This window comes from Erinaceus europaeus, chromosome 14 (genome assembly GCF_950295315.1).
Source record: "Erinaceus europaeus chromosome 14, mEriEur2.1, whole genome shotgun sequence".
NCBI classification, from domain to species: domain Eukaryota; kingdom Metazoa; phylum Chordata; class Mammalia; order Eulipotyphla; family Erinaceidae; genus Erinaceus; species Erinaceus europaeus.
The window spans coordinates 42,064,235-42,075,214 of record NC_080175.1 but is presented as its reverse complement, the minus strand read 5'-3'; the positions used below and the strand labels follow the sequence as shown (position 1 = coordinate 42,075,214).

Genomic DNA, 10,980 nt, shown 5'->3' with positions numbered 1-10,980 from the left:
TGCGCCACCACCCAGCCCTGAGTGTGAGAAACTCAACATGTCACTAGGTGAGATGTGAGCAGCACAGGTCTACAGCTCACAGAGCCTGAGCTGAGCTCCAGGTGTGTAGGGCACAGTGAGGGTGTCACCTTTCTGTTCCACAGCCCATCCTCTCAGGTGACTTGAATTTCGTTCTGATTTTTTCAGAGAAAGGACTGCAATTGTGATATAGTCAAGTCCACCTAGTTTCCCCCCCTTTTTTTTTAAATATTTATTTTCCCTTTTGTTGCCCTTGTTGTTTTGTTGTTGTAGTTATTGATGTCGTCATTGTTAGGACAGAGAGAAATTGAGAGAGGAGGGGAAGACAGAGAGGGGGAGAGAAAGATAGACACTTGCAGACCTGCCTCACTGCCTGTGAAACAACTCCCCTGCAGGTGGGGAGCCAGGGCTTGAACCAGGATCTTTATGCTGGACCTTGCACTTTGCTCCACATGTGCTTAACCCACTGTGCTTTCGTCAGACTCCCTACCCAGTCTCCCTTATGGAGCCAGCCTTCCCTGTGACCCTTAAAATGTACTCCCTTTGCTTCACAGACTATGACCCACATAGTCAATGACTGCCACCTCTCCAGATTCAAAGGAGGTCTCGAAACTCTGCATCAGGCTCAACCTGACGCTGTTGACTGGCTACGGAAGAAGGGCAAACCCTAGAAGAAGAAGAACAGGCAGTGAAGCAGGTCTGCAGGTGTCATTCTTTCTCTCCCCCTCTGTCTTCCCCATCTCTCTCCATTTCTGTCTTACCCAACAACATCAACAACAACAATAACTACAACAATAAAACAACAAGAGCAACAAAAGGGAATAAATAATAAAAAATGTACTCCCTTTTCTAGCATGATACATAGGCTCCTTGTTCATATATTCTTTGTTCATTTTTTTCCTTCCGCCATTTTTTTTTTTTTTTTTTAAATAACTGGAGCACTACTCAGCTCTGTCTGGTTTATGGTGGGGTGGGGGATTGAACCCGGGACTTTGGAGCTTTAGGCATGAGAGTCTCTTTGCATAACCATTATGCTATCTACCCCTGCCCAGTTCATATTTTCTTATCCATTGCATTGCTTAAATGCTTCCACCTGGAACCAATTTGTCTGTGTCCACTTGTGAAGCTTCCCCCACCTGCAGGTCTTTGCTCATGGTAATGTGTGCACTCAACTGAGTGCATCACCACCTGGCCCCCAGATGCTCTTGTCTTACTGGGAAAGCGTCAGGCAGAATAAGTGCTGCTGGAGCAACCCTGGGAGCACAGGGAAGTCATTCTTGGGGGGGGGGGAGGTGTCCCCTGGGGCTGCCCTTCCTACACGTCACACCTGGGCAGTTCCTGGACTCCATCCCTGCTGAGTGACCTCCATGTGTGCTGTCTCAGTTCTGAGTTGTCCCTGTGTCTTGTACCTCTGCCTGCTCACTTCCCACTGACACCCTGGTCTTTCTTCAAATATCTATAATCTATCGATCCATTTGTTATGAGACAGGAGAGAGAGAGAGAGAGAGAGAGAGAGGGAGCGAGAGAGAGCGCATTGCTTAGCTCTGGCAAAAGATAGTACCAGGGGGTTGACCCTGTGGCTTCTGGGGCCTCAGGAAGACAAGCTGGCATCCTGACAGACTGAGCTACTCCCCTGGTCTTTCTGTCACTGTTGGGTCGCCTGACTTACTCTGGGCTGGCTCCAGTGTGCTGTCCTGACTCCATATGGCCGAGACCAAGCCCTGTAGCCCCCAGCCCCAGCCTGGCTGTCCCTGTCTTTGAAGGGCTAGCCAAGCCATCTGCTTCTGAGTCACAGAATGCAGCTAAACTCACTCCAGATTAGAGCTTGACACAGAGGGTCTGAACTCTGCACTGCAGTGTTTTTAAACAAGTCTCTCTCTCTCTTTTTTTCCCTTCCATTTTTATTGTGTGTGTGTGTGTGTGTGTTAATGGTTTGAATTGACATATGGGTGCAATTTCTTAACAAATAATTCTTGTGGTCTGGGAGGTGGTGCAGTGGATAAAGCATTGGATTTTCAAGCATGAGGTCCTGAGCTCAATCCCCGGCAGCACATGTACCAGAGTGATGTCTGGTTGTTTCTCTCTCCTATCTTCATGAATAAATAAATAAAATCTTTTAAAAAAAAGTCCTCTAAGAATACTTTTATTGAGCTGGGGAAACAGCTTAATGGTTCTGTAAAAGGCTTTCATTCCTGAGGCTCCCAGGTTCAATCCCCAGTACCACTCAAAGCCAGAGCTGAGCTGTGCTCTGATCTTTCTATATCCCCTTCTTTTATAATTTTTAAAAACATTTTATTTATTTTCCCTTTTGTTGCCCTTGTTGTTTAACATTATTGTGGTTATTGATGTGGTTGTTGTTGGATAGGACAGAGAGAAATGGAGAGAGGAGGAGAAGACAGAGAGGTGGAGAGAAAGACAGACACCTGCAGACCTGCTTCACCTCTTGTGAAGCGACTCCCCTGCAGGTGGGGAGCCGGGGGCTCGAACCAGGATCCTTTAGCCAGTCCTTGAGCTTTGCGCCACGTGTGCTTAACCCGCTGCGCTACCGCCCGGCTCCCTATAATTTTTTTATATTTATTTTCCTTTTGTTTCCCCTTTTTTATTGTTGTTGTAGTTATTGTTGTTATTGATGTCATCGTTGTTAGATAGGACAGAGAGAAATGGAGAGAGGAGGGGAAGACAGAGAGAGGGAGAGAAAGACAGACATCTGCAGACTTGCTTAACTGCCTGTTAAGACTCCCCTGCAGGTGGGAAGCTGGGGGCTCAAACCGGGATCCTTATGCCGGTCCTTACGCTTTGGATCACGTGCGCTTAACCCACCGGACTCCCTCTATATCCCTTTCAATAAAATATTTTTAAATCAATTTAAACTGTTTTTATTTATTCAAAAAAATTAAAATATATATTTAAATTTATTAATAAGAAAGATAGGAGGAGAGAGAGAGAGAGAACCATACATCAGGGAGCTGGGTGGTAGCACAGAGAGTTAAGCGCACATAGCACAAAGTGCAAGGACTGGCTAAAGGATTCCAGTTCAAGCCCCTGGCTCCCCACCTGCAGGGGGTAGATTAGCAAGTGGTGAAGCAGGTCTGCAGGTATCTGTCTTTTTCTCCTCCTCTGTCTTCCCCTCCTCTTTCCATTTCTCTCTGTCCTATCCAACAACAATGACAGCTATGACAATAACAATAACCAGAAGGGCAATAAAATGGGAAAAATGGGGAGTTGGGTGGTAGCACAACAGGTTAAGTGCATATGGCGGGAGCATGTGGCGGGAAACGCAATGACGGGTGTAATGATCCAGGGCCCCATCTCTCTCCATTTCTCTCTGTCCTATCCAACAATGATGACATCAATAACAACTACAACAATAAACAACAGGGGCAATAAAAGGGAAAGAAATGATCTCCAGGAGCAGTGGGTTCGTAGTGCAGGCACCAAGCCCAGTGATAATCCTGGAGGCAAAACAAAAAAAAGAACCATACATTACTGGTACATGTGTGGCTGGGGATTGAACTTGGGTCCTCCTGCTTGATAGGCACTGTGCCACCTCTGGGACCACTATTTATTTATTTATTTTAATGAGAGAGAAAGATGAAAGCATTGCTCAGCCCTGACTTATGTTGGTGTCTTTAGGGCCTTCGGCACAAAAGTCTGTGCATGACTATTGTGCTATCTCCCCATCCTGGGGAGTCTTCTATATCCCCTTATTTCCAAACTGAACACTCTTTGTCTTAAGAGTACAAGAGGGAAAACTTTCAATTCCAGGGTAGGGATTGTAAAATTTCTTTTATTCTTGCCACACTGGGGCTTTGTGCCTATGTACTCCACAGCTCTTGGCAGACCCTCTCTCCCATCCTTAGAAACAGAGAAAGACAGTGAAAAAGACCACAGTATCGACACTCCCTTCAGCGTGGTGGCGTCAGGACTCAAACCTGGGTCAAGCACATGGCAAAGCAGCACACTATCCAAGTGAGCTACTCCACCAGCCCTTTCTTTTTAATTAAAAAATAGACAGACAGGCTGGTGGGAGTGAGGGAGATAACACAATAGTTATGTAAAAAGGTTTTCATGCCTGAGGTCCCAAAGTCCCAGGCTCAGTCCCCCCCCACCCCCACCACCATAAACCAGAGTTTAGCAGTGGGGGTGGGGGCGGGGACGGCATGACAGCAGCTGGGAGCATGGAGCGACAGGGCACCCACATAAGGGTGTGGTGGGCCTGAGATGGGGCTGGAGCTCAGTCGTTTCCTAGCATGTCACAACCTCCACCTCTGCGGGGTGGGGGTGGGGTGAGCAGGGTTGAAGTCTCAACCCCGGGATCCCAGGTCATCTGGCAGTCATGACCTTTCTCCCTGCGGGCTGGAGGAAATTGTGCTGGGTAAGGAGACCCCACAGGCTAGACCCCCAAATAGGGGTGTGTAAGAGAGTCCCCGCGTGGAACTCTGGGAGGAAGCAGGCAAAGGTGAGGGCCCACCTAACTTTTCTCAGAGTACTCAGGACTGCGAGTAACCCCCCTCCCCCCGCACCTCCTTAACCTGTTGGCTCGGCCAGGGAGCCGGGGAGGGAGTTGACATCAGCGAGGTGGGTGCAGAGCAGCTTGACAGAGACCTGCAAAATGAGGATAACCCTGCCAAGCAGAAAGATGCCTACTCCCTTCCCACTAACGGGGCCACAGGCCAACAATGAGCCCCATGAACTCAGAGACCCACAGAGGGAAGGAGCAGATGAGACAGCGGGGGGTGGGGGTGGGGTGCGGAGGGAGTGCTGGGAGGGCTCAGGGCTGGGGGGGTGGCTGGGAGGCACTGGGGTGACATCATCATAGTGCCTGGAGGGGGCCCCTCTTGCTGCTCCACCCCGCCGGCCTCCAGACCTCCTGCAGGGGCCCCGGTTGGCATGCTGGGCCGATTGGCCGTGCGGATGTCCACTGGTCTCGAGTCGGGGCTTGGACGGAGGATCCCCGGGGAGCCCCGGTATGGAACGGGCCGAATCAGAGGCTGGGCCAAAGCAGAGTGAAGGCGCCTCGGCTGCAGCGGAAGTCCGGCTCGGGCTGCTCGGGCCGCGGCTCTACAGACACCAGACGGCGCGCCCCGCGCTGGCTCAGCTGGATGCAGTCGGATACGCGCACCTCCAGGGGGCGACCCTCCCTGCAATGCGGGGCGGGCGTCAGGGGGGCAGCGCCCCGACTCACACCTGGCAGTGCGTGGCCAGCAAGTCCACCAGCTCCCCCTCGCGGTTGTCTCAGCCCTCTGATCCTCCCCTAGCCTCCCCCAGTCTCTCCAGCTCCTTCCAACTTCCACCTCCCCCAATCCCGAGCCCCCAGCTCCCCCAGACTCACCCCTGCCAGTGCCCACCAGCTCCCCCACGCAGCTGTCCGCGTCCCCCAGCTTCCTCCAGCCTCCTCAGCCCCTCCAACTTCCTCTAGTCCCCCGCCACCCCGAGCCTACTTAACCTCCTCAGCCACCCGCCAGCTTCTGCCGCCCCTCCCCCAGCCTCCCTCGCCTCTCCTCCAGCCCTGAGCCATCCCCCACCCCATCCCGCGGCCCTAGACTCACCCCTGGCAGTGCCCGGCCAGCACGCTCACTAGCTCCCCCACGCGGTTGTTCCCGCCCTTAGCCCCCCCAGCTTTCCCAGCTTCCCCGGATCCCCAGACAACCCCCCCAGTCCCTGCAAAACTGACTCACCCCTGGAAGTGACCACTAACTCCCCTATGCGGTTGTCCCCACTCCCCTACCTCCTCAGCACCCCTAGTTTCCCCGCCCCCCCCAGCCTTTAGCCCTACTCCCGCCCCCCCCCCCCCCCCCCCAGTGCCCAGGGACTCAATCCTGGCAGAGCTCGAGAGTTGTCCCCGCCCCCCAGCTTTCCCAGCTTCCCCACATCCCCAGACGCCCTCCAAGTCCCCGCGCCCCGGGACTCACCCTTGGCAGTGCGCCGCCAGCACGCCCACTAGCTCCCCCACGCGGTTGTCCAGCGGCGGCTGCGAGCGGTGCAGACACACCACCAGGTCGTCCTGGCCCCGCGCGTGCAGCACCACCAGCTGGTCCCGCCCGCTTGTCACACTCAGTCCCGTCACCTGGGGGCGGCGGGGGATGGGAGCAAGGTCAAGGGTGTGACCCTCCTGTGGGCCTCTCCAGGAGCCAGTCCTGCACAGACTGCACAATCCAGCTTCCCTTCAGATCCTCTCCTGTACCCACCCGTAAAGGGGAAGGTGTCAGTTCCGGGAGGGGGCGCAGTGGCTGGAGTTTTGGATTTAAAAGCTCCAGGTTGTGAATTCCATCCCCAGCTCTCATGCACCAGAGAGTGATGCTGGTTCCCTCTCCGCTGTCATATTAATAAATAAAGGGGGAGGATGACATGTTCAAACACAGGGCTGGTAAGAATGAGGAGCTAGGGCAGAGGAGATAGTATACATGGTTACCTAAAAAATGACTCATGATTGAGGCGTTCCTCTGGTAAAAAAGAAAAGAAGAAGGAGAAGGAGAAGGAGGAGGAGGAGGGGGAGGAGGAGGAGGAGGAGGAGGAGGAGGAGAGAAAGAAGAGCTGGGGAGACAGCACAGTGATTATCCAGAAAGACTTTCATGCCTGAGGCTCTGAGGTCCAGGTTTAGTCCCCAGCACCATCATAAGCCAGAGCTGAGCAGTGCTCTGGAGGAAAATAAATAAATAAATGGATGTGAGATCAGCCAGAAAGAGAAGGAAGAATATGGGATGATCTCACTCATAGACAGAAGTTAAAAAATAAGAACAGACCTGAGGCTCTTAAGTCCCAGGTTCAATCCCCCACACTGCCATAAGCCAGAGCTGAGCAGTGCTCTGGTAAAAATAATAAATAAATAAGAACAGAAGGGAACAACACAAAGCAAAACTTGGACAGGAGTTAGTGTATTGCACCAAAGTATAAGATTCTGGGATGGGGTGGGGGTCCAGGTCCTGGAACGTGATGGCAGAGGAGGATCTAGTGGGGGTTGAATGAAAATGTAGAAAACTGAGAAATGTTACACATGTACAAACTGTTTATTCTACTGTAGACTGTAAACCATTAATCCCTCAATAAGGAAATATTTTAAAAAGCTGACCCTTTTTTTTTTTTTCTTTTTTTTTTTTATTACAGTAAAAGCTGACCCTTTCATGGACCTGTATTTTCCCCATGAAAGATGATGAATGACATAGTGGGGGTTGTATTGTTAAATGGGAATCTGGGGAATGTTATGCATGTACAAACTATTGTATTTACTGTTGAATGTAAAACATTAATTCCCCAATAAAGAAATAAATTGTTTAAAAAAAATTTAAAAAAAGTTAAAGAGCAGCCCAGGAGGTGGTGCAATGCGGTTAGACTGAGTGACTTAAATACCTGAGGACCCAAGTTCAATCCTCTGTATCGAATATGCCAGAATAATGTTTTTGAATAAATCATTTTTAAAACTAAAGGAACTGGAGAATCCTAAGAGGCATTCGTGGTTAAAGCATGAGTCCTGGAATTAGACTAATTGGATTAAAATGTCAGTGCTCACAGTTTAGCTGGGCAAGCTATTTCACCTTCCAAACACTCTTATCTGTTAACTAGTCCTGGAGTAACTAATACTTACTCTAATGCTAGGCACTGTCACAAGTACTCTACATATAGTATCGATCAAGTCAGCAGGTAAAGTGCACACGTTACAACTCTCCTATGAAGATCCTCATTCGGCAAATGAGGAAACTGGACACATAGGCTGAAGTGACTTGCCCATGGCCAGGTCACACAGCTAACAAGTGGTAGAGCAGGTAGCCTGATTTTTAAGGGCCAGACACATAGTCATCACACTGCTCTATGTCACAAAAACCTTACCTGAACTGTGAGAGAAAGTCATTATGAGAATTAAAATGATTAATATACAGTCCTGACATACATTCAGTATTTGATAAGTGCAAGTCAGAAGAGACCACGATCTACTGAATTATTCACTCAAATGACTAGGGTTTACTTAGTTATATTTCTTAATGTTCAGGGGATGAAGTCAAAGCTTCAAGGTATAGAAAACACTCTGCTAACACCTAGATATGAACCAGGGCCCAAGAGGCAGACATATGTATCCATAAGTCAGGGGGAAATATATAACTTTAAAAAACATTTTGTATTTATTTATTTTCCTTTTTGTTGCCCTTTTTATTATTGTTGTAGTTATTGTTGTTATTGATGTCGTTGTTGTTAGATAGGACAGAAAAAAAAAAAAGCTGATCCTTCCATTTATTACATTAAAAGAACCACATTGGTGACAGCCATGGACTAGAGGAACCCCAAAATTCTGACAGCTATAGGGATCCCAAGCTGGATCACCTCCCACCCCAACAACTGCCTTGCCCCCACCCTGTGGCTCCTTGCCTATGGGAACCCAATTGCATGGGATACCAAGGGGGCACTGGGGACAGGTCTGGGGATGGAATGGGGGAGCAGTCAGCTACACAAGTGTGGGGGAGTCAGGCCATTTGGGTCAGAAATCACAGGGCAGGGGGATGGCTGTCCTGATAGAGTGAACATTTTACCATATTCAAGGACATGAATTTATTCCAGCTCTTGGCTTGGTACATGGGAGCAACATGCACAGCACAGGGGAGGCTTCATGAATGGTAGAATGGTGCTGTGGTGTGCCTCCCCTCCCCCTTTTCTCTGTCTGTCTCTCTCTGGGACGAAAAGGATAAAATGCCTACCAGGAGCAGTGGGACAGAACTGACAAAAGAGAAAGTGTAGCAATAGGTTGGGGAGACAACAGAATGGTTCTGCTAGGGAGAAGGGCGGTAGCACAGTGGGTTAAGCGCAGGTGGTGAAATGTGCAAGAACCGGCATAAGGATCCCGGTTTGAGCCCCCAGCTCCCCACCTGCAGGGGAGTCGCTTCACAAGTGGTGAAGCAAGTCTGCAGGTGTCTGTCTTTCTCTCTCCCTTTCTGTCTTCCCCTCCTCTCTTTGTTTCTCTCTGTCCTGTCCAACAATGATGACATCAAGAACAACAACAATAACTACAACAATAAAACAACAAGGGCAATGAAAGGGAATAAATAAATAATTTTAAAAAAGAATGGTTCTGCTAGACTTTCATGCCTGAGGTGCTGAGATTCCAGTACTTTCTCTCTCTCTTTCCCTTTGTACAACTTTCATTAAATTAATTTTAAAAAAGCTAATGGGCAGGGGAAGATAGCATAATAGTTATGCAAACAGACTCTCACACCTGAAGCTCTGAAGTCCTAGGTTCAATCCCCTGCACCACTATAAAACCATAAACCAGAGATGAATAATGTTCTGCTAAAAAAAAAAAAAAAAAAGACTTTCATGGGGTCAAACCATGTTGCATCTGATCAGAGTGCAGTATAGAAGGACCAGGGTTCAAGCATTCTCCCATCCACACCTGGTGGGGAAAGGCTTCACGAGTGACAAAGCAGTGCTGCAGGTGTCCCTTTTTCTTTTTTCCTCTCTCTCTTATTGTTATTATCTTTATTTATTTATTGGATACAGACATCCAGAAATCAAGAGAGAAGGTGGTGATAGAGAGGGAGAGAGACTGGAGCCAGGCAGTGGCCTACCTGAGTAAGCACACATATTACAGTGCATAAGAACACAGGTTCAAGCCCCTGGTCCCCACCTGCAGGGGAAAAGTTTCACAAGTGGTGAAACAGTGTTGCAGGTCCCTATTATCTATCTATCTATCTATCTATCTATCTATCTATCTATCTATCTATCTCTGTCTCCCTCACCCCCTCTCAATTTCTCTCTGTCTCTACCCAATACTAAATAAATAAATAAATATAAAAAAAGAGAAGGAGAGAGACAGAGAAACACCTGTAGCTCTGCTTCATCACTCACAAAGCTTTCCCCCTGCAGGTGGGAATCAGGGGTTTCAACTTGGGTCCTTGCACATTGTAACTTGTGCACGCAATTAGGTACATCACTACCAGGCCCTACTCCTTTCCTATCTCCCCTTCCCCATTGATTTCTCCCTGTCTGTCTCTATCAATAAATATATTTTTAAAATTTTTATGTTTTACTCATTCGTTATTGTATAGAGACAGAGAGAATTTGAGAGGTGAGGGGAGATAGAGAGGGAGAGAGATACCTGCAGCCCTGTTTTGTCACTAGTGAAGCTTTTCCCCTGCAGCTAGGGACGGGGGACCCAAACCCAGGTCCTTGTGCATTGTAATGTGTGTGCTTAACCAGATGCACTACCGCCTAGCTCCCTCTTTTTTTATTTTTTATTTTTTGCCTCCAGGGTCATTGCTGGGGCTTGGTGCCTGCACCACGAACCCACTGCTCCTGGAGGCTACTTTTGTTGCCCTTGTTCTTTTATCATTGTTGTGATTATTATTGTTGTTGTTATTATTGATTTCGTGTTGTTGGATAGGACAGAGAGAAATTGAGAAAGAAGGGGAAGAAAGAGAGGGGGAGAGAAAGATAGAAACCTGCAGACCTGCTTCACCGCTTGTGAAGTGACCCCACTGGATGTGGGGAGCCAGGAGCTCAAACCGGGATCCTTATGCCGGTCTTTGCACTTTGCGCCATATGCACTTAAGCTGCTGTGTTACTACCTGACTTCCCCACTTTCTTTTTTTATTGCCACCAGAGTTATCACCAGGGCTCAGTGCCGGCACTATGAATCCACTGCTCCTGGTGGCCATTTTTTCCTTTTTTAAAAAATATTTTAGACACTTTCATCTTATTATCCTTATTTGTTTATTGAATAGAGACAGACAGAAATTGAGAGGGAAGTGGGAGATAGGGAGAGAGACAGAGAGACACCTGCAGCCCTGCTTCATTACTCGTGAAGCTTTTCCCCTACAGGTGGGGACTAGGGTCTTGAACTTGGGCCCTTGCACACTGTAATATGTGCGCTCAACCAGGTGCACCATCACCCAGCCCCATTTTTTTCTTCTTTCTTTCTTTCTTTCTTTCTTTCTTTCTTTCTTTCTTTCTTTCTTTATTATTTCTTCTTCTTCTTCT

At 48.6% G+C, this 10,980-nt stretch overlaps 1 protein-coding gene across 3 annotated transcripts in view; it reads right to left on the bottom strand.

The window, feature by feature from the left end:
- Positions 1-3,785: 3,785 nt before the first annotated feature.
- The window catches only part of MYO1G (myosin IG), a 46,188-nt gene continuing 38,993 nt past the window's right edge, over positions 3,786-10,980 (bottom strand). For all 3 annotated transcript variants that reach the window (XM_060171594.1, XM_060171595.1, XM_060171596.1), the window contains 2 exons: positions 5,931-6,085; positions 3,786-5,159 (listed from right to left, as the gene is read on the bottom strand). In XM_060171594.1, the coding sequence (XP_060027577.1) occupies positions 5,003-5,159; positions 5,931-6,085 (312 nt within the window). In that variant the 3' untranslated portion in view covers positions 3,786-5,002. The remainder of the gene's footprint in view (positions 5,160-5,930; positions 6,086-10,980) is intronic.